A 24,685-nucleotide genomic window follows, 5' to 3' on the forward strand; every position below is an offset into this window, starting at 1 on the left:
TCCTTCTTCCTCCTTAACATGAAGACAAAGACGAGAATAAAAAGATATGTCCTTGAATGTGTTTCAAGATTCCTGAACAAAAGGCAATGCATAATCTCTCAATAGTTAATTCTTCTTTAACAAATACTTATTTATTTTTTAGAGAGAGGGAGAGAAATATCAATGTGAGGGAGAAACATCGACCAGTTGCCTCTCATATCCCGACCAGGGATCGAACCTACAACTAGGCATGTGCCCTGACCAGGAATAAAACCAGTGACCTTTCACTTTGCAGGATGATGCCCAGCCAGCTGAGCCACACCACTCAGAGTTCAATAGTTAATTCTTTGAGTCCTCAGTAGAATTCTTTCTTGCCAAATACAAACGGGGTGATAAAAGCAACCAAAACTTAAATGTTGCAAGATTTCTCCCATTGAAATGAGAGTTCTAAAGGCACAGATCATGATTAAATCACTTCCCTTTTGTATTTGTAAGAAAGCTATTGTCAGGTGACAGAAAATTTTAACGGATTGACTATTCAGAATTGGGCCACTCTCTGTAACTCTCCTTGTGAAGTTCTCTCCAGGGGGAAATTCCTGTTCACTGTGGCCCTGGAATTGACTTAAGACAGAGATTACATGAAAGCCATCATTTTGTAAAGGTTATTAGGAGATGCAACGAGAGACAGAACTGAGCTCCCTCGGTGCAATGAGAGGTGAGCATCAAAAGAGGAGTAAGACAGCGAAAAGTGAGGCTGCTCTCTCAGAAGCTTATCTGAGCGCCATTGGTTGAGAAACCAACACTTCAAATCTCAAGATAAAAAGCTTGCTGGTGACCAAGCCAGTTCGCATTGGCTTTAGTTGGAAATATCATAGAACCAGCGCTTTTCTTGCAACCAATCTGTTTTTCTCATATAGTATTGCAGCTACATGTGAAAATAACTCATGAAATCCTTCAAAGAAGTTCTAATGTTTCATATAAAACCCTTTCTACCAGAGCCAAGTTACCCCACGCAATACTTTAGGTCAGAAGTGAAAAAGAAGCTGGATGCCAGGTCCAGATTCTAAGATGTAAGGCCAACTGAAATGGAAGGATTTTATTGCTCTTTTTTATTAAATACAAAACTTGAAAAATTACTGACGCAGAGAAAAGTAAGACAATGAAGTGGGACCTCTGTCAGAAGGCGCCTCTAACGCCAATTGAAAATGCCCAGGATGATCCCAGGAGTGAAAACAATACGAAGCATGGAAAATGCTCTGGGTAAGAGTTTGTTTTCTTTCTGAGCCTTTAAGTCTGGGGTGCAGGGAGAGATCTCTGTCCCTTATGCCAGTTTGTTTGCCTTAAATGATACAAAGCATACTTAAAGTTGAATTGACATAGCTTGAAATAGAGAAAAAATATTCTGGAATTATTTCTGTGCCCTTTACAGTGTCACAAATACCCCAAGGAAGAGTTACTGACACTGATTTCCAGGTGGAAAGGTAATGGAATATGCAATTAGAGTCAATAACTCTGAATGAGATAGAAATAACATTGATAACTGATGATATTGAGTGTAATATCACTAATAAAAATTCTTAAGTTTATTGAATACTCACTAACAGGAACATATATGACTCAGCCCTTTATATGGATTAATTCTAGTAAGGATCTAAGGAATAAATATTCCTTTAATTCTAATTATACAAAGTAGAAAATGAGGCACAAGTAAACAACTTAGGTCACGTTAGTTAACCCAGGTAACCTACCACGGTATCTGTTACCTTCTTAAAATCTTCCCTGCCTAAATTCAAAAACTGATTGAACCCAGCATTCAAAGCCCTCTTTACACCCCCTACTTCTTCCGCTTGCTAGTATCTCATTTATTTGCTCCTTTGTGTAGCAGCAGGACTTCTTGTAAGAGTTGTCCATACTCACAGTCTGATTGTTTTTTCCTCCCACTCTCTCAACCCTGCTAAAATCAGTCTTTCATCCCTATCACTTTAACCTAAACTGCTCAACAAGGTCAACAATGACCTTCACAGAGATAAAGCCAGGGTCAATTCCCAGTCTTTAGCTCATTTGAACTGTAATTAGGATCTGATATTACATCGCTCCCTTCTTCTTGACAGCCTTTCTTCACTTGCCTCTGGCACATCACAATCTCCTGGTTATCTCAGTGGTCCCTTTTTTCAATCTTCTTGCTGGTCCCTTCTTGTCTTTTTAACTTCTAAGGCTGAGTATCTCAAAGGCTCGGCTCTTTTGTGATTTTCTTTACTATACCCAATTGGACTCACTCTGTTGGCGATCTCACACAAGCTCACGGTTAAAGTTAAAGGTCCATTTACATGCCGGTGACTCCAGCTCAGACCTCTCTCCACACTTCTGCACACAGATAACTGCTACTTGACATTGCCACTTGGATGTGCAATAGGCACCTCAAATTCAACACATCTTTAATTCCCTCCTTCCTCCGAATACCCGAAGTACCTTCATCTTCCTTATTTCTGTTGTTAAAAACTCTATCCTTCTAATCACTCATATAAACAATCTTGTGGTTATTATTCTCCATTAAAAATGCATTCTCTTTCCCTTGTACTAGAAAAAGAGGGAGAGAAACATTGATTGACTGCCTCTTGCTCACACCCAACCAAAGACCTGGCCTGCAACCCAAGCAAGTGCCCTGATCAGGAAGTGAACCGGTGACTTTTCAGCTTGCAGGACAATGTCCAAACCAGTCAGGACTCATCGGTTTTTTTTGTTTTTTTTTTTGGTTCCATGGCACTTACATCCTTTCAACATACAAATAATTTTATTTACTGATAATCCATTTTATTTAATTCATTATTTGTCTCCCTCCACTAGGTTGTAAGCTCTATGACAGCAGAGCTATTTCATTCACTGATGCACCTCAAGGGTACAAAATGCCCGGCACATATATGTCACTGACCAGTAAATATTTGTTGAATGAAAAAACAAACATGTGTATATTAAAATAAAGACAGAGGTCATTATGTCCTCTATCTTAGACATCCCTCTTTTTACCTTCCTGGTGCACTGTCTTTTCTTATAAAGATCATTCATCAGGCTAAAGATAAAAGCACGCTAATAGACTGAACATAGAGACTCTGAAATTAATTATCATTTACAATTTTAAGACTCAATGATCAAAATGAGAGATCTATGTACTCTTACCTAACTTCCTTGCAGATAGATGCCTGCACTGAGGCTGAACCACTTTGCTTTGAACTCAAATTCACTTTCAAAACTTCACAGTTCAACTGCAAAGGAATCCCTGACCAATACTGCCACCATGAGGTTGAAAGTCCAAACCAGTTTCAAGAAAAGTAAGAAAAGACAATAATGAAAAATCCCAGGAAGTCAGAAAACAAACTACTTTTCCCCAAAGCGTGCTAGCAAGGAGTTTACACTGAATTCTACAGCAGCAGTAAACAAATACTGTGTAATCATCAAGAATTACAAAACCACATTCAAAAAGAAGCAGCATCTCTGAAATATTAAGAGGGCCACCAGTTTTCTATAAATAGCATCTTTCTACTTTCACCAGCAACCCCTTTAAAAGTGAGGATGTTTGAGACTCAAAGCAAATATATTAGTCATTTTTATCTTCCCTCACAAACAAGCAAATCAAAACTAATCTACCCTGAGATTTAAAATTTATGAGAAAAAATATTACAGAAAAAGCATTTAGGTTAACTCCAGGGATTACATATGAGGCCCTACACACTCAAGTTTCTCCTCTTTAGAAGTGTGGGTAGACATTTATATTGGTTACTTAAATGCAATACTGTTCTATGTCAATGAACATGGGTTCCGAGTTCTAGGAAAAACTCAAAATAAAATTTATTATTTATTATTCACCAAGATCTGGGACGTTTTTATTACCAAAAGCCTAACCTTCCCCCTTCCCCTGTGGGTAGTAAATGTGGTGAAAATTAGTTGGCATGTACTTCAGGAAACCATTTATCTAAATCATTACCTTTACTACTCTCTTTTTTGAAGTTGTACAGCTAAACTGTTTTAAGCACTTAATTTTGCTCTTATATTATTAATTGTTTTCATTAAATTAAACAATATAAATAGTTTGCTGACTGGGAAATTAATATATGTTGTCGCCCTGGCTAGTGTGGCTCAGTGGCCTGTGAACCAAAGGGTCGCCGATTAGATTCCCAGTCAGGACACATGCCTGGGTCGTGGGCCAGGTCCTCAGTTGGGAGCACAACCACATGTTGATGTTTCTCTCCCTCTTTCTCTCCCTTCCTTCCCCTCTCTCTAAAAATAAGTTTAAAAAATATTTTAAGAAATATATATGTGTATATATATATATATATATATATATATATATATATGCTGTCAAAATCAGAAACAGAATACAATGTTTTGAAAAACCCCGAAGAACAGAAATTTGCTAAGCAAAAAAACTAAAGAAGGCAACAAGTTTCTATCTCCCACATATCTTCCCCTTTAAAAATACACAGGAGCACTAGAAGCACTAAAAGAGTAGAAGTAGCTTTTAACAAAAACAAAAATAGTCCATTAGTACACTCATTAACATGTAAGATTCAAAGTAATAATTCCAAGAGAAGATAATTTAGAAAAATGCATTTAATTATAAAAAAAAATTTTAAATAAAAAAGCAATGGCACAAATCACCAAAATGTTAAATGATCATATCCACAGGCTGTCGTAATTATACGCTAAAAATTTATGACTATTCTCATTAACAGCATCTTCCCTAATTAGAGTGACATCAAAAGCTTCTGGGAATGTGTAATTTTTCCTAAAGTACTACTAAAAGTATCATAAACACAGTTTGTGCAGCATTCATTTACATCACCTTTTATTTACTACACTCTAAACTCATAAAATATTGAACATTTTTCTCTCACTTTATTCCTCTTATTTACAGTACAAAGGCTCATCTCTTGTCACAGTATGGTTTGTGCATTAAAATCCCTGGGAACAGTCCTTTCCGCAGCATTTTAATAAATTTACTCTGATTATTTAAAATAAGTACACAAACAAAACCTGTTCATATTGACTGTATCATACCCAGAAGAATAACTCTTCCTGCAGACTTACTTATGAGTTAAAAAAAAAAAAATCCCTTTCAGTAGAATACATTCTCAACCATTACTGGACTAGACGCTTATGCATATTTATATTGCTAGTATGACAATAGGTAAAGCTAGCTATGACTTTTTAATTTCATTTAGAAGAGGGACACATATATGAAGTGATCTAGCTTTCACTCTCTTATTATCCATAATCCAGTTGTTCCACATGGATATATTTTATTTATTCTTAGTACACTAGTCTTTAATGGTTCAGTAATAACTGGCAGTTTCTGACAGTTCTATTTTCTTGATAGTGGATATAGTTCTGTGCACATACGTCTGATGAACTGAAAAAATGCAAATCACTTCATGCGATACAGCAGGGAGAAACGGAATGTTATTGTTTGAACAAATGATTCAAGGAGATGAATATTCAGCATTCAATAGTCATAGGAATACTGTTGAATTCAAGCTGTTTTAAGATGTACTGTCTTCACGACTTGCCATGCCTAGTATCTGTTATCATTTTGGTTAAAAAGCAAACCTAATTGGGGGAAGGCAGACGTGAGGAGAGAAAGGTAAGAAAGCACATATTATAGTATATATGATTTTACAAAAAAAAAGTGAAAAGAAAGAGGGCATATTTCATATTAAAAAAAAAACTATATCACATCTGGGCACATTTGACAGAGTTTATGAAAACAGCCTACAAGCTAATTAAGCCACTTTCCTCTCACTCCAGAGACAATTATCTTCTAATAATATAGATAATGATAATTTACACAATTCTGGCAGCAGCACAAATCTATAACTTATTAAGGCTTGAGGGTGTCACGAGTCCATGGTTGGGTACATTTGAATAATCAGAGTCCTGCTGTTTCTTTTATTTACACTCTTGACCCATCAAGTACTGCTAAGGAAGTCCTTGTGGTTATCTGCAGCAGAAGTCTTCTATGATGGCTTGGACTTTATAACCCACTCAGCATTAGGGTTCAGCTGATATAAGTCCTTCATGTATGTGTCATCATTGAGGCAGCGTTCCCCTATGAAAGATGTGTTGCAGTTAATACAGTGGGTGACTACAATGCAATTTTAAACTTAAGCTTAAGTCTTAGACTTAAATATTTTTCATTATTTGTTATCTCCCATAATATTATAAAAGTTGGCCAAAAATATTGAAGAAGTCAATCTTCTGGTCTTTCTATAAATGCACAAGTTTCAAATTAATTTAGGAAGTTGAAAATACTTTATGTGATAGGCTTTTCAATGGTTCCTTAAAAGCAGATCCGCCTTTATTAAGAGCGGCAACAGTTTTGAATTTACCTAAGAAAGAAATCACACTGAACTCCCAAAATCTAGGAGGAAAATACAAAATCAAATATATTAACATTTATATAATCCTTACTAATAAAGTTAACAATTTCAGGTTTCTAATGGGAGTTGTAGTTTTTCAATTTTAAAAATGAGCTTTGCCCTGGCTGGTGTGGCTCAGTGGATTAAGTGCCAGCCTGTGAACCAAAGGATTGCTCTTTTGATTCCCAGTCAGGGGACATGCCTGGGTTGCAGAGCAGGTCCCCAACTGGGGGTGCGTGAGAGGCAACCAATTGATGTATCTCCCACACATTGATGTTTCTCTTCCTCTTTCTCCCTCCCTTCCCTTCTCTCTAAAAATAAATAGATAAAATAAAATAAATGAACCTTCATGTTTCTGCACTCAACTTCTAATATTTACTAACATTTTTAAGTCTCAGAAAAAATTCTACAAAACTTATCTTAAGATATTTTTAATTATTATTTTGAAATGAACACAATATCATTTACTTGTTAACAATTTCACCCTTACCATATAAGGGTCATAAAAAAGAGAGAAAAAGTTTATTTTAAATTTTGATAAAGACATAAGAGTATGACAAATGGGCAAATAAAATGTAAGACATGGTCAAAATTAATCCATTTATCTTATTTCTATTTCCTAAATTACCAGTGTGTGTGTGTGTGTGTACTATTTAGTAGGCAATCAACAATGGCAAAAATAACTTCTGCTTTCACTAAGAATAGCTAGTACTGTATCATAATAAAAGTGTTATCTTGGTCTTAAATAAGCTCAGCTACTTCCTTTATGAATATGTGACATAAGCATATAAAAAAGAAAGAGTCTTGTAAAAGCTTCATTAACCATTCTAGAAATCCTATCTATTTTAGGGAATTTGCCTTGGCTGAGATTCAACAAGGATGGGAATTTGTACATAACAAATTTGTATAGAGCAAACAGAGTCTGAAGAGAAAGGCCAGACCACTAAAATCTACAATAGTCATCACTGTCTACAGCGTGCTCCCTTTAATTTCTAATGTCCCTCTCCCCCCATAGATATAAATAATAGTCATTGGCAATGTCAAATCAGCATATAAAGTACAAAGAGAAAAACATGTGCTTACCAATATTTCCTCCGATTTCATACAAAAATACTTCCCCTTTCTTGAGAGTCTGGGCAATCCCACTATTAGGGACAAAACAAACCAATTAGTTATATCATCAGACAGCTTGCAAGTACATCACTTTAATGTGCCTGGGGAATTCCAGCTTGTATGGAAAATTCATAACTTAGACACACTGTAATTATCTACACATTTGTATTTTCCCATCTGTTAAAGATGCCTAATAGGTAATAAAAATGTCACACCTGTAAATTAAAATAAATGGAATCATACATCTGAAGTCAAAATAATAAATTAATATCTAAATTTGTAAAATCCAAAAGAAAATAACACAACATTTTAGTTGCCAAGAAAATTACTAATGTGATCATCTACTTAGCATAGAAGCCAAAAAAGTCTTCATAAAATTAGGAAAGGAAATGTTTGCACCTTAATTTTCCCAATGCATTTATTCAATAAGCATTTGCCATGGCGCTGCTGTGCTGACAACTCCACTGGTATGCAAGGTGAATGTAAAGAATTGGACATGGTTCAGAACCTCCCCTGTGTTGGCCATACAAATATGGGAGGTGTACGCACTCAAAGTAGAAGCAAATACTCATTATGAAGACTTTACAAGTAGGGTGCATTTACAGGTTTAAATTCCTCAAAAAATAAACAATTCCAGAGACTAGGTTCAAACAATAAAAATTGGTAAAATTCAGTGGTTTTCAAAACTGTGTGTGTACTAATTACCTGAGAAATCTGCTAAAAATTCAGTTCCAGAGCTCTGGAAACTCTGACTTTAATATGTGTAGGTGAAGCCCAAGAATCTTTTTAAATGCTCTATAGTGGGTTCTGATGCATGGAAAAGACTTTGTGAACCATTGCTTATAAGGCCCTGAAGGCACATTCCCTGGAACTGAGAAGAGAAAACCAAGTCTGACTTTTATTTATTCAAACCGTTAGGAAAAATATGGTATGGTAGAAGCTTTCCTAACCAACCATTTAATGATGACTGTCCTTCAGTGCCCTAAATATTAAAGTCACAGTCGAATATATTGTACAACATCATTCTCACATCTTGTGTTATCTGCAACTAGAGGAACAAAAGCACTGGCTAATTAAATGGAGCACTTTCATCCTGAAAGTAAACATGTAGATTAGCCAGGTCTAGCCTGGAAGAGCGGCTTACAACTGAAGTCTGGCCACATGGTCAGGTACACACTCTGGTGGGAAGAATGGCAACAGCTGGTATCTACTAACTCATGGCAGGCAGTGGAGCAGAAGTGGACTGACTTCACTTTAGATCAGAGACTCTTCAGGGAGCAAAGACATCTGAGAAATTCCAACTGCTCCCAGGACTTAATCCTGAAAAATTCAACTGCCCCTGAACTTAATCCCCCAAATTCCATCTGCTCCCAGACTCTGCACCAAGGACCCCCAGATCTGTGATGATCTCTTGACCCCCTGGCCAGGCTGGAGAGTGGTTAAGGACTGTTGTGGAGACAGAAACCACAGATTTAGAATTCAGCTCTACCACCTATGAAATGTGTGATCTGGGAAAGTCTCTGTTTTCTTCTCAGGAAAGCAGAATATGAGTGCTGATGTCAGAGCGTAGTTGAGAGAGGAGCTGGTGCTGGTTTACTGAAAGCCCAGATAGTACCAATAAGCCTCTCTTTTATTTCATCCCCATCTGTTAACAGCATAGACTCGTCTCTTCTCCCGATTTATAAATCCTGAGGGGAGATACTTTAAAGTATAGTTTTATACCCCTTCCAACATCCAACAGAGTCTTTCAATGGAGCGGAGACAGATTAAGTCCTGGTGCTACTGTATAGAAATTGAAGAAAACTGCACTGAAGCCCCCGAATGTTAAAATGAGGAGATGAAATTCTACAAAAAGCTAAAAGACAGTATTCATAAGCCAAGATGGCAATGCCCTGGGTTTCCCTGACTTTATAAAAATTTACATTAGCTCATTTCAGTGAGTGGAAATGGGGGGGGGGGGGGGCAAAAACTGAAAACCCAATACACTTGTTTGAACCTCGAAAATTCAAGAAAAGATATTGCAAATGTCTGGGAAAGTGGAAGCTCGAATATCGTCAGAGGGATGCCAATGGCTTATAGAGGACTCGTCCTGCCCCATTCCCCCTGCCCCAGAACAGAGGGGAAGGTGGGCATCCCTACGGAGGGCACTGTGCTTTGTCCTGGAAGCTTCAGAGCTCAAGAGACTGGTTATCCCCCCTTAATCGTTCACACCTTCTGTGCTTTAAATGTAAGCATTTTTCATTCATTGTATTTTATAGGAAAAGTTGTATCTTTCATTCGTTGGTTTTAATCCCACTGTATCCTAATTAGTGATTATCCTCACACACAGTAATTAACCTCCAATCAACACACTCTGGGAAGACTAGTGAGCGGCCTCCCGTGCCAGGCGCACGGCAGGCCCATGAAGGGATGCTCAGGCATCCTGCTCAGAACAGGCTCAGCCTGAACACAAACGACATCAAATGAGCTCAACTCATTCCAACGGTCTAATTATTAAGTCTGCTCCTCTTTTCTCCTGAAAAGACAAAAATGTTATGCACTTCACACCACCCATAGCTAAGGAAAAAAAAAAAAAAAAAAAGGAGGGGGGAGGGAGAGAGCGAGCAAGTGACTTATATCATGAAATAATTAAAACAAAACAGGCCTCTACCTTTCTTGGCTGAGAAACCTGGCAAGTACATCACTGGCTTTTAGTTCTTCAGTTAGCTGTATTGCCATGGAAACTTTCGAAAGATGGGGAGCTTGCACTCGAATCACTCCCTGAGGAACGTCAGCCTGCAAAGCAATAATGACACTGGAACAAAGCTGCCAGCAGCTGGAACATGGGATTCTGTACAGTGCATTATATGGTAAGTGTGCTTAACTGCTACGCATTTTACTTCACTACATAAAAACCTTAACTACTGTATAATGTAATTTGCTAAATTACATCAAACCTCAAATATCCTCTTAATGGTGATAGGGGAACTTTATAATGCCAGTGCAGGAATGCTTAATTATTTTTAAAGATGTAAAGAATGACAGCAATAACCATTACTGCTATATTAAGTGCTGATTTTGGAGTATTATCTAGTAGAGGGTGCTTCTTCATGTAGCAATTTATGAAATTGAATCAGAAAAGTTATTTTGCGTGCCATTTCAATGTATGCATTTTTAAAGTCTTCCAGCATGTTCACAAAATCTGACAAAAATTTTTGTCCCGGGAATATTTTTTTAAAAAATGAAACATTCTTTTCTAATATATTTGTATCGTGTTTGGTCCTCACTTGACTAATGAGCTTACACTATGACCACACGCTTCAAATTTATGATAACCAATTCTAAGTCCTTTGCCAATGGACGTTAAGAACACTTTATCTATTTGGAGGGAGAGCAAGGAAATATTAGAAGAATTATGATATCAACATATCAGCTATGGCACTTGAAATATTAGGCTTAATTAATTCCTAATCATTCCGTTAAAATAAATACTAATTTATTCTTTATAACCATATGTCTTAGACTCTAGCACAGCATGCACAAAAATTTAAAGATAAAGCTTTATATATTACAAATACCCTGTTTAACACAACTTAAACTTATTAAGCATCTACCAAGTACCAGTCATTGTGCTAGGTCTACTTACCGAGGGAATAAATAAGACACAAACTCTTTCTTGAACAATATTATTTTGGGGCTCACAATATCTTTTTTTAACGTACATGTCTTGAATTGCTTTTTCTTTCTTTTTAAACATAAAACATAGCTATAACACAGGTGGAATTAATGTGATTTCAAAGCTCAACAAAAACAATATGGCTTTAGAATTAGGCTGTATAAAAATATCGGTATCTCCAGAAGATTTAAAACTGCTTCTCAGTAACATCTGAAATGTAGTGTGGGAATCATAAAAGAAGCTATCCTGCATTAAAGTGTACAAGGGAACATAGGACTAAGACAACCCCCACCCCCTGCAAATAACTTTTACACCTGCAGAGAGATCGTAGAGGGGCTGGAGCCAAACCCAGAAACCCTGCCGCCCTCCCCTGACTGGACAAAGACAGAGCGTTTGGAGCTATCCTCTCACTAACCTGCTGGGCGAGGGACTGCATTCCTAGTATCCTTGTCTAACCAGACCCTAAGATATGACACCAGTGTTCTAGTCACATGCCCCAGGTCTGAGTCACATCTATAGCCATCTATCAATGTTTATTGATTAACTGATCCAGTCAAAAATATTTCTCACTCAAATTGATATGCTGATAATAGTATACTTTTCTAAAATAAAATACAGTGTAACAATGTGTATTTCCTCAAAAGTAAAAAATAGTTTTAGGAACACTGCCTAAAAGAACACCAGTTCAGTTGCCTCTATTGGCCACTTGGTATTGCCTCCACTCCTGAGGACAGGAAGGACAAGAAAGTGGAAAAGGGAATTAAAGATGCTACCAGATATCTTTCAGTCACTTACTCCAGCAGGCAGTCACCAACCTTAGCATGCACCTGCTTAATGATTCAGGCCCCTTTTCTCCAAGACACCTCATGACCAGGTGAAGGCCTCTCATGATTATATGACCACAGCTACACTTCCTTTGTGAGTTCAGGGATCATCTTTTGCAGAGTAAGGCCATGCTCTCTTATAACATGCAGCCCAAGGACAGCGTGGTGTCGCGGGCAACCCCAAAAGCAGCACAGTGGACATAGGAATCCAGAGCCTCCTGATAATTACAGATTGGAAGGAAGAGATCCTGATACTAGCTTCTGAGGGCACTCAGCATTCTTGTGTATGTGTGAAAAGTTAGATAATTGCCATGTTGTGGCTTTGGACAGCAGACAGGGAGTGATGACATCTGTACCGGGTCCTTACAGCTGTGAAATCAAACATTTCCCACACCCTTCTCCTCAGTGAGCGGGGGGTGAAGCTGGGCCAGCTTTGGAACAGGTTTAACCTTTCCCCAATGACTAACTGTATAATTTGGACTCATTTCACACAGAAATAGAATAGCAGCGCCCTTGAAAATCTTTTCATTGAGCCGATAATGGTACACAGCACCTTCCTAAGTTGATGGCCACATTCTCTGACAACTAAGGCACCTGTGTTCTAGCAGGAAGGTGTGTGTTGGGGTGGGGATAGGAATAACTCTCAGTGTTCATTTCTATGGTAATGTACCCCAGCCAAATTCTCCCAATAATTTAAAGACTGAAATTGGCTCAGTTTGGATCTACCATGCCCTTTACTGTTGGAGTTTAACTGGTAGTTTTAACAGTTAAAGGGATTAAAAGTCTTTTCTGGAAAGTTTTTCCTGGATACCGTGACAAGAGTGGGCAAATGATATCTACTAAAGATGATAAACAATAAATATGCCAAAGCTCTCATTTAAATGGTGTATGACAATTACTATTAAGCTCTAGAATCATGCGGTATCAAATACTAAAGCTATTAGTATACTAATTACATTGAGCTGCCAAGCTTTGAACAGACACAATGCGCCTGATCATTAAGCCAAACAGTCTGTTCTTAACTTCAGCCATAATAATAACTGAATCTGTGACTACATGAATACATTCTCTTTGTAACCCTAGTTTCACATTTTTTTTTTTTGTGCTGTGAACTGAATTTATGTGATGTACAGCAAAACAGGAAAAGAGCAATATTTGACTAAACACACCATTAAAATTGAGTCATGAGAATTTTACAACTGACAAAACACTAATTTCTTACGCATGCAAAGATTATTATGATAGAGAAAATAATCTGCTAGGGGTCCTTACATCTTTTACATTTTGAACTAAAGTATATCTCGTTGGCAGCCGTCCGTCTCGAGAGACGATGGTGTAGCTTCTTAAGAGTCTATCTGCACCGCCGAGAATGGCTGTGCAGTCCAACTCGGGAGTGACACGGTATCTGCCTCCTCCCGTGTTGAATCGACATCTTGCGATGACGCTGGAGTGTCCTCTCCAGTGAAGCTGAAGCTACAGAGCCTGGGCAGGGTGATATGGAGGGTCTGCTGTTGCCCATGCAGCAGACCCCCCCTCTCTTCGCAGCTGAAGGGTCCAAGGGAAAGACGGAGTCGATACAGCTTGGCTTCAGGTGCGCCGCAGGAGTTGCCGGTGTTGACTACAACGTCAAACCGCCTTAGGGACTCCGGCTCCGGATTTTCTGTCGGGGTTTACTCCCTTAGCCTTTCCCCTGAAGAGGTATGCCGCAAGGCAGCGGAGGTTTTTTGGAGTCAGAGTTTTCCTTCTCTGATGTGCCCTGACTGGAAGATCGAACCAGCGACACTTAGCTCGCAGGCCGACGCTCAATCCACTGAGCCAAACCAGCCAGGGCTGAACTAAAGTATATTTTTAAAAATATTATTTTATTGCTTATTTGGTTAAATAAACAATGACTGGTATTTTTCATAATGGGTAGATAAACACTACAGTGTTCCTATGTTTGCACTCTAGAGATTAGAAATGCAATGTCAGTGCTTTAGAAGAGATACTAATTTCTTTTTTTAATTAAAAGCTAGTTTTTACTGCTAGAGAGAAATCTTTTATCTTCAAAAGGGCAAATCAGAAATATAGCTACCTCAAAAAAAGGGCAGACAACATAACACATATTTTAGAAAATTAAACAAGGGCATGTTAGCAAGGTATCTTAAACTAAAATGACATATTCATCACCTTAGTCTGATTGGAGATAAAAATATAGAACGTATTCTCTACTACCTTGAACTGTCTCTGTTCTAAATATAATTGGGCCTTGGTTACCCAAATCGTGAAACTTTTACCCAACTCACAGATTCAAATTAACTTCCAGAGTTAATAAGCATTTAATTTACAATGAAATGAGTTCTGATATTTTTCTCTTTTAATATGGTATTTTTATGCACTATAAAAAAATCAAATTATCTTAAACAGAAACATAATGTTGTGGTTGATATTATAATTTGGCTTTCCACACATGACCTTAAGTAGATCCAGACACTGTTTCCAGACCTAAAGCAGAAGCTTGAAACACTATCTGCAACGATGCCCTGGGTCAGAGCTATTCAATGAGACTAGAGGTGGGCTTCTAAGAGATGTGACTGAAGATGCACAACCCATCACAAAGAACCGGAGCTCACACTGCACTGCTACCAACTCCAAGATGCTTCTGCTGGAGAAGAAGGGCAGAAGGAGGCGGCAACAGATTTCTTTTCCATGCCAAAGCCCTAAACCTTCCAATGTTACAAGATTATTCTGGAACTTTTGGCAAGTCATGTGACCTCTCTACAACCCCAGTTCCTCAACTACAAATGAAAAGTATGACACTTGGTCACCCCAAGGTAACACCGAAGTAACCACCAGACAGAGAACTTTTGTCCCCTCTACCCATGTGCCAAGTAGTTTGGCTTATTTCACAGAATCTCACAAAGGCCTGCTCGGAGCCCACACGCCCTCATAAATCGACAGCTTCCCTTTACTTTGAGAAGTAAGCTTGACTGACAGAGAAAAATCATACAAGTCTAAGTCTACAATGAACTTGAAACCCGGATGATTTAGCAATTCATAACCAGACGCTCATCAAAGCTGCCCTGGATCCGTATCAGGCAAAGATGCAATCTAAGGAAATGATGCATGAAATGATGGGATGTCTCTGATTTCCTTAAAAATACTAAAAGGAAAAATGGTGTAGGAGACAAGATGGAACAAGGTCAGAAAAATAAGTTTAATTATTGGTGATGGGTTTATGGGGATTCATATACTATTCCCCTTTTTGAATGTTAGAAAAATCTCATAATAAGTATGTACAGGACTGTCACAGTAAGATGCTGACACCCATACACTAGGTTAAAGCCCATTAATCTGGTTTTACCCTCTCATTCTATAAAGGAAGCTGAGGTCTAGAGATATAAAATGACTTGTCATTAATGTCTTCAAGCACATGACTCGGATATGTGACAGTGGTGTGTATATACATGCATGTGTGGTGTGTTTATGTGTGGGAGGGTATGATATCAATCTCAACTATAAATTGAAGGCTATCATTAAGTGGTTATTTGTAATGGTCTACATTTTTGCTATTTTTCACCCTGTATTTCCTCCTGTTGTAATTAAGAGATGAGCTTCATTAGTACTGAAGAAATTTAGAAATTCACATCTGTGCCAAACAATGAATATGCTGTAGTCATTAAAAATATTTGTCTTAAGAAGTAGTTGAGGGTGTCCCTTACAACCTGGTTCATACTATTTATTTACCTAGTCAAGCATGTCTTAATAATAAAAATGCTTGCTTTAAAAGATATGACTCATGTCTTACATTCTTCAATCTCTGGCCGTCTGGTTTCTTCCACTGACAGTGCTTTGGAGAAAGTCACAACTAACCTTCCCAATGCAAACTCCAGTGGACCTCTATCCAGTGTCAGCCTTACTCAACTTCTCTGCAGAATTTGGTGCTATTAACCAAGCTCTTTCCCTTCCTTGACTCTTCCTCCCAAGCTTCTGAGACCCTATAATCTCCAACTTTCTCTTACTTCCCACCATCTGCTGGCTTCTTTTACCAGCTCCTCATCCATGGCCAGCTACTTAAACTGGTGTCCCCAGAGCACTGTCTTTGCCCTCTAATGTTCTCACACCACATATTCGCTTTGTGTAACAGGAAATACTCCACAGCTTCAACTACAATCTCTATGCTGATCCCAAAGGCACACCTCCAGCTCAGGCCGGCCCTGAGCTTCAGCCCATGTAGACAAGTTTCACATAGGCATGTCAACTCCAAACCACTACTTGTCGCATGATAGCTTATCTTTTCATATTTTGAGAATTTTTTATTGTGCATTTTTATTACCATTTGCCCCCCTTATACCCGCTTTCCCACACAATCACCACACTATTATCCATGTCCATAAGTCCTTTTTTCTCTTTGTTTGGTCCCCCTACCACCAATTTCTCCCCTTTCAGGTGTCATCATACTCTCTCTGTGTGAGTCTGTCTCTATTTTGCCTGTCAATTCAGTTTGTTCATTAGATTCCACATATGAGTGAAATCACATGGTATTTGTCTTTCTCTGACTGGCTTATTTCATTTAGCATAATGTTCTCCGGGTCCATCCATTCTGTCACAACGAGTAAAATTTTCCTTTTTTTTTTTTTAACAGTTGAGTAGTATTTCATTGTGCGAATGTCCCATAGTTGTTTTATCCACTCATCTACTGATGGACACTTGGGCTGCTTCCATATGTTGGCAATTGTAAATAATGCTGCAATGAACATAGGGGTGCTTATGTTTTTTTGAATTAAGTGTTTTGGGTTCCTTGGTATATATTCCCAGAAACGGGATCACTGGGTCAGAAGGTAGATCCATTTTTAATTTTTTGAGGTGTCTCCATACTGCTTTCCACATGGGCTGAACCAGTCTGCATTCCCACCAACAGTGCACTAGGGATCCCCTTTCTTCACATCCTTGCCAGTGGTTGTTTGTTGATTTATTGATGACAGCCATTCTGACTGGTGTGAGGGAATATCTCATTATGGTTTTAATTTGCATCTCTCTGATGATTAGTGATGTTGAGCATCTTTTCATGTATCAATTGGCTACCTGTTCTCTTTGGAAAAGTATCTATTCAGATCACTTGCTCATTTTTTAATTGGACTGTTTTGGCTTTTTAGTGTTGAGCTTTATAAGTTCTTTATAAATTTTTTATATTAACCCCTCATCAGATGTATCAGCAAATATGTTCTGCCATTCCATGGGTTGTCTTTTAATTTTGTTGATTGTTTCCTTTGGTATGCAAAACCTTGTTAGTTTGATATAGTCATTCTCTCTTTTCTTTTTCTTTGCTTCCCTTGCCAGAAGAGATATATCTGATATAATATTGCTACAAGCAATGTCTGAGATCCTCCTATGTTTTTTTTCTAGGACTTCTGTGGTTTCAGGTTTAACATTTAAGCCTTTAATACATTTTGAATTTATTCTTGTGTATGGTGTAAGAAGGTAGTTTAGTTTCGTTTTTCTTCACCCTCTGTTCAATTTTCCCAACACCATTTATTGAATACACTATTTTTAGCCCATTGTATGTGCCTGCTTCCTCTGTCGAATATTAATTGACTATAAGGGTATGGGTTTATTTCTGGTCTCTCTCTTCTGTTCAATTGATCCACATGTCTATTTTTATGCCAGTCCAGGCTGTTTTGATTACTATGGCATTATAGTATAGTTTGATATTAGGTAGCATGATTTCTCCAACTTCGTTCTTCTTTCTCGGGATCACTATTGCTATGTAAGGCCTTTTGTGATTCCATATACATTTTTGAAATAAGATCACCCAATATGAAATTGGTGAGTCATCCTAGAGTCCTCCTTTTTCTATACTCCTCACATCTAATCAGTTTTCACATCTCATGGGTCCTACTGGCTCATATTTAACACTTCTTTCCATTCCCATTGCAGGCCCTTGGCTCAGCCCAGGACTCTTTTAAAAGCTCTATGTTAAACATTGTATAATGGCAACAATACATGTTCATTGTATTACCACCCATAAGCGCAGGATTGGTATACATCACTTCTCAAAATTTTTCTGTAATCTACGGGGAAATAGAAGACAATAATAAAAAGACCTGGACTTAAAGTCATATAGATTTGGTTTCCAGTTCCACCACTTCTTATCTAGATAACCATAAATTTAAGATTGCTAATCTTCACTTTCCTAATCTTTACAAAATGAGACAATAATATAATCCAATGAAATCACTACGAATATTAAATGAGATAACGTTCATAAAATGTTTTGCATCATTCCTGTACTATGGTAAGCAATCAAAATAATGATAATTACTACAAATATAGCAATATAATATTCACTAATTTATAACTCCTTTCAATGTGTTCTGAATATCTTCCAGTGTCAATATATACACTCTTACATTTTCATGGTATTTCATTATATAGATATACCATAACATATTTACCTGATCACCTGTATCCTTTTAGATTATTTCTAATTTGGGCCAGTATAAAGAAAATGGCAATTAAGCATAACTATTTGCATGCTCGTCATATTATTTCCTTTGAAGGAATCTCTGGATAAAATGAGGAGCATGGTTTTCAGGCCTTTGCCACATGCCAAATGTTCTCCAGAGGAATTCTACAACTTTAAATACGTACTTCTAACAACAATGAAACTAGCTGATATTTCCCACCTAGTCTCCTGTCTTGCACTCCTCCAGCACTTCCTTCACCTGCCTTCATAGCAACTATTCTAAGGTGCTAGGACCCCCTGTAGATATCAAAATCCAAGGATGCTCAAGTCCCTTATATAAAATCCCACGGAACAATCTGTACAGTCGGCCCCCTGCATCCGTGGTTCCCCATCTCAGATAAAAAATATAGCTTTCAATCAGTAGTTCCTAAAATCTATAAATGTAAAACCTGCAGATACGGAGGGCTGGCCGTATTTCCTAAAAAATAAAATAAAATAAAATCTGCATATAAGCAGACCTATGCAGTTCAAACCCACATTGCGCAAGGGTCAACAGTAGAATCATGTCACTCTGGGCACGACTCTCGGAGGGTCTCTATCCAATACAGAAGCCCCGCTCCCCTTGAGCCCCATTCCTGCCTTTCTTCTGCCCCTGCCCCTCCCTGCGTCTCACTGGTCACTCCGTCTGCCTAACTTCCCTTCCAAACACACTCAAGCATCTCCACGTAGATAGCAAACAGACAGCTCACATCAACAGTTCCCAAATTGAAATCGTGATCTTCCCTATCTAAGTGTCAATTCCATCCTCCCAATTTCTCAGGACAAAACGTTTCACATAATTCTTGATTTCTTTCTCTTACAACACCTATCATTTCGGCATCAAGAAATCCCAATGGCTCTGACTTCAAAAAATATCCAGAATCTGACCACTTCTCCACAGCTAGAGCAAACACTCTGGTGTCCCACTGGGATTCTGACAGGCTTCTCAGGTGGTCTCCCTATTCTGTCCTCTTCGAATCCACTCTCAACACAACAGCCCCAAACATCATTTTTAAAACGTAGACTTTCAAGCCTTTGCTCAAAATCCTGCAATGATCCTATCTCACGCAGGGTAAATCCAAATTCCTAACAAGGTCTTATAAGCAGGTCCTACTGTCCCTCTGACCTCATTTCTTAATATTGTTCCCTTGCTGGCGCCACTGCCATCACAATCATTCCTTCTGGTCCTTAAGTATCCCAAGCACGTCCTGCCTTAAGGCTTTTGTGTAGACTGTTTCCTCTGCCTGGAATGTGCCTCCTCAGGTTTACACACAGCTCAGCTCCCTGCCCCACTTCGCACCTTACTCTAATGAATAATGCTTGGACCACCCAAGTTCATACTGTAAGAGGATCCCTCCAAACCCCTTTCTTTTGCTCTACGATTTTTACTATTTTAGAGTGTGTTACCACTTACCAAGATACATGCTACGTATTTTTATTGATAGAATTTAAGTTGCACAAGAGCAGTGATCTTTCTCTGCTTTGTTCCAGAATATATTTCAAGTGCCTAGCACATTGTCTGGCACATAGTAGGCACACATCAAATAGTAGTTTGACAAATAAAACAGCCCAGACAGTTTCATATCCTATAGTTTTGTGCTCCATGTTCAGACGGTTTGGGGAAAGAGTCAGGCAATATAAACCAACAAGACCGAAAGTGGTGTGTGGGGATGGGGGTGGGGGGGGTGTACAGTGGCTTTAGCAGAGCAGATGGCCCAAGTTCCAACCAAAGCGAACTAATGCTACTCAGATCCAAACAATTGCTACCCTGTGGGAAAGCAGGTCCCCTACGGCAAGGTGACACTGGAGCATGCTCCTACATCCAGTTTGTCAAGTTAAGACGGAAATCCAGACTTTTATGTTAAATATTTTAGTTTGAAACTCAGGCCACTGATTGAAACTTATGCAGAAAAGTGTGGTTATTTAGTGACTCACCACATATTCATAGTATCTGATATCTTGTACTTTATTTTTGTTCTATAAGTGTTTTCTGTGTTTATTTGTTCCCCCCTAATAAAATAAAAATAACTAGAAAAAAAATCTGGCAAAAATCTGGCAACTGATTAAAAATTTTCAACTAAAATGACAGTTCAAACGAACCTCCACGGTGGGCCAGGATCACAGACAGGCTACCACACCGCCGGGAAGCTTCCTCTGCTAGCGGAACCTTGCTCTTCAATTTGCTGCCTGAATAAGCCCTGTGCGTTCGCATCTCAGCTCCACTCCGCAGCGAAGCGTCTCCCCATGCTGCTCCCCGTGTTGTAGCCCAGTGTTCCGGGTCCCCGCCCCCCACATACACACCTCTAGCCGCTCTGCGCTCAGCTCTCCCAGCTCCATCTCCCTTTGAATGACTCCCAGGGAGTGCGGGCGGAAACAGGGAGGTACTTTGTAGCATTTTGTGAAAAGAATTGCTTAATTTCTCAGGAGAGAAAACCAAAACTCGGAGAAACCGAGTCACAGTTAATCCATGATAAAACTGAGGTTTAAATCCCAAGTGTTAAAATGAAAACACAACCTCAAACTAGTACAGACATAAATCTCTGACCAGATCACACCTCATTAATCCAAAGTAAAAACTAAAGAAGTCCAAGTAAATGCTGTTATTTTTCTGTGACAAAATTATTTAAATGTTACCAAAAAAGTAACTTCTAATTTTTACTTAAAGTCTATTATTGAAGACCTAAAACACAAATGTTGTTTCCTTAGGTATCATAATATCACAGTATAACAGCCTTACAAAATAAACAGGTTGTAAAGTCACCTAAGTTAATATGAAAAGCAAGGTTACTAAACAAGAAGATAATCACATATTTATAATGGTTTTAGAAGAAATAAACATTCTAAATTAAACAAAAATAATTTGTCTCAAAAATCCTTTCTAACCTATGATATCAAGCCCTTTCTCAAAAAATATGAACACTATTTATAATTTCTCTGTATTAAATTTTTATCTTAAAGATACTTTTAAATTGACCAAAAATATTTAATGAACAAGAAAGTTTTATTTTCTAGCAGCAAGAGCTATCAATAAATAAAGGAGAATTTTTTTTTTTTTTTTCAATTACTGGATCCCTAAAGTAGGCCAAAGCAGAAATACTATAGTAGACAAAGGTGGGTAACTGCATTTCCACATTATTCCACAAGATGGTAGCATGTAACTGAATAACGTCAGTGGCGATGGTGGTGGAGGGTGTCTTCACCAAAAATAGAACAATAGAAACCCTCTTATTTGATGTTAAGGTTTCAAGTCAGAGCTTCGGTAACTCACTTTACAAATGTGTTTTTCAAGTATACTTCATTATTTTAAAACCCAGTTTTTAATGTATTCTCCCACTAGTTTGTAAATACGAATATTTAGATATTTCGTTTTTGAAATATTTTAATTTATTCTAACTTTTTCCAAATTCTTCTTCCGATCCAATTAAGAACCTTTAAGTACTTACTAACATCCGGGAAATAGCCTACGCACAACACAAACACTGGCTTATTTGTCTATCTGCGTTCGTTATTTTTCCCCATCTTACAGATCAGAACATTGAAGAAAAAAGATCAGTGGTTCACACAAGGGACTCCTTACTAGCTAGACATTACAGCTGGAGTCCCCAGGAAGTCCTTTGTTGTATATGTGTGGGTGGGTGGACAGCTGGGTGTTGAGACATTCTGGTCTTATCTTCCTTAGTTACCAATTAACAGCTCACGTGCTGAATCACCAACACCTGAGCAACTGTCAGGCCTGAGCTTTATAACTTGTAGGAGTCCACTTACCACTGCTGATGCCTTTAACTTACAAGTGGTACCAGGACCTAGTAAGTGTGTAGAAAGCCATACAATAAAAACATGGAGAACTCTTTGTTGTGTGCAGTATTAGAAACAATACTGAAATCTGTATAAATACATATCTTCCAAGTTTTTCTTACATCATTTGTACTCTTATCTTGCTTTTCATATTTTTCTCGGTCATAAGCCATTTTCTTCAGCAATTTCTTCACTGTCTTCTTCTCCTTTTTAAGATTTTCGGTGTTTTGCTTCCTCACTTGGTTGACAAGAAACTTGGGAATCTATGGAAAAATGAAATGAAGTTTGGTGAGGAAAGAGAAGTGGTAACCATTTTAAACTATGCAGATAGTTATATTTATTTCTTCAACTGAGAGCAGTAAAAGTTTTGTCTGTTTGATGAGACTAGGCCATTTTATGTGTACTGTTTCTTAAACCAGCAAAACGAACTGCATTGCATTATTCATTCCCCATGTGTCCAGGGCATCCACATGATGCAGTCTACCAAACTGTTTGTGTAGGTTCACAAGAGGCTTAGTGAGGTTCAAGGACATGGTGGCCTTCATCTATGCCTGGTATGCTAAGACTGAAGACAGCCTAAGGTGACTGGCATTAGGAGCCACCACGTCAGTGACTGGTCCCTTTAGAGACCACTTTTCTACAACCTGGCCTCTAGCTAACGTACAGTCCCCTTCAAATGGCCAGCTAGCCTTTCCTGTCAAACAAGGAAGAACTCACAAATACACAGGAGCTGACAGGTATCTAGCAATAATCCAGGAACAATGGGTCCTCAAAAATCACATTAGCAATATAAAATATTTTAGAAGTGACCAAAGTGAAATAAGTGTCATCAATTTTAAAAATTGAGGTTTAATAAATGGATTTTTTTTAAATCACATTTGATATCACCTATCTGGTTACCATCTTATAGAGAATATAATAATTAATAAAAAGACTTCAGAATCTAGGTATCAGCACTCATCAACAGAGCTTGCAAATATATACTCACTGTCCACAGAAGTTGTTGATGCTTAATCAGTAAGTGCATGATATTAGCTGTCCCGGCTGCCATTTCAAATTCTCGCTGTTCGCTGGACTTCAAACCCAACCCGTGACACATGAAGAGATTTGGGGCCATGACCATTGCCACATTCATGGTTGTCATCTTATTTTTCTCTTTATTGTCTATTACTCTTTGGAGAAATTCAAGCAGGGCCTGAAACAGAAATGACTCTGAGATTTGTGTTGTACATAAAGATGAGAGATTAAAGCCCTGTAGCCTACGGGATTTTTATTTAGTTAAAAAAAAAAAAAAAAGTTGTCATAGCCACAGTCATATCCAGTAGGCCTTGTCATGGAAGCACCCTGAGCAGGTGCTTTGTTGGTACTCAGGACCATGACGCCAGCGAACAGGGCAGAGGACACACGTCAGAGCCAAGGGGTGGGACCAATAGTCTGCAGGAGCCATAAAGCACTGAAAAGCATCTAACATATCATACAACTATTCACCTGCTTCAGGAAGTGTGTGCTTTTATCTCCAGAATTTTTTTTTAAAAAGAAAAGGATTCCCTTAAAAAGGCTCATTTAACCTCAGTTTCATTTGCTTTAAGGTACTCAATAGCTAGCTGACATGAAATCTAATAGAACAATGGCGATTATGATGGGGAGAAAAGGGGAATGAAAAGAGACAAAGAGTCTTTAAAAATTGAATGAATGTACAACAAGGATGCCAGCCAGTTAAACCAAGCACGCCGTTGTCCGGGGACAGCCAACTGACCTGGAGTCTGCATGATCCTTCCTCATGTGGGAAGGCCACCCTCCCCTCCACACCCCCACTCTTATTAGGGATTTCTGGACCCAAGGGTAGGTAGGACAAGGACCATGTCCAGCTTGAAGCAGCTAGAGGAGTTCGAGACCTTTGCCCATTGTCCTTTATAAGATTATAAAGGGTCTTAAGTCTGAGGGGAGCAATTGTTATTTTTTATTGTTAAAATAATTATCTGTTTATTTATTTATTTTTAAAAAGGAAGAAAAATATATGAAAGGGTGAGGCAGGAGAGCTTGTATGTACGACCCATGGGCATGAACTTGGGGGTGGATTGTTGGGGGGCGTGCTGGGCGGAGGGGAGCAAAGGGGAAAAATTGGAACTATTGTAACAATATAATCAATAAAATATACTTTAAAAAAAAAGAAAAAAAATTGAGTGAATGAATGCATGAATGAATGAATGAATAAAAGGGACTTTTCACCCGAATGAGCTAATTGCTAGTTTGCGCTCTATTTGATGCCACCCACTGTCCACCTCTACTGCCAACACGCAGGTGTTCTCTGAGCCTATCCTGCCCAAAGGCCACAGGCAGATGACCCTCCTCCCCATAGGGCTTAAAGCTTTTAAGTTCTTCTGTTGCCTTCTTTCTTGAATTATTTGGGTCCAGATCAATAACA

General features: G+C 38.3%; 1 protein-coding gene across 4 annotated transcripts in view; it reads right to left on the reverse strand.

Moving 5' to 3' along the window:
• Positions 1-4,566: 4,566 nt before the first annotated feature.
• The window catches only part of ARHGAP18 (Rho GTPase activating protein 18), a 168,798-nt gene continuing 148,679 nt past the window's right edge, over positions 4,567-24,685 (reverse strand). For all 4 annotated transcript variants that reach the window (XM_090279834.1, XM_090279833.1, XM_090279835.1 and 1 more), the window contains 5 exons: positions 23,249-23,455; positions 22,383-22,523; positions 10,153-10,277; positions 7,473-7,534; positions 4,567-6,079 (listed from right to left, as the gene is read on the reverse strand). In XM_090279834.1, coding sequence (XP_090135960.1) covers positions 5,988-6,079; positions 7,473-7,534; positions 10,153-10,277; positions 22,383-22,523; positions 23,249-23,455 — 627 coding nt within the window. In that variant the 3' untranslated portion in view covers positions 4,567-5,987. The remainder of the gene's footprint in view (positions 6,080-7,472; positions 7,535-10,152; positions 10,278-22,382; positions 22,524-23,248; positions 23,456-24,685) is intronic.

The sequence above is a fragment of the Furipterus horrens genome, unplaced genomic scaffold (assembly GCF_987537825.1).
Source record: "Furipterus horrens unplaced genomic scaffold, mFurHor1.1.pri manual_scaffold_6, whole genome shotgun sequence".
NCBI classification, from domain to species: Eukaryota; Metazoa; Chordata; class Mammalia; order Chiroptera; family Furipteridae; genus Furipterus; species Furipterus horrens.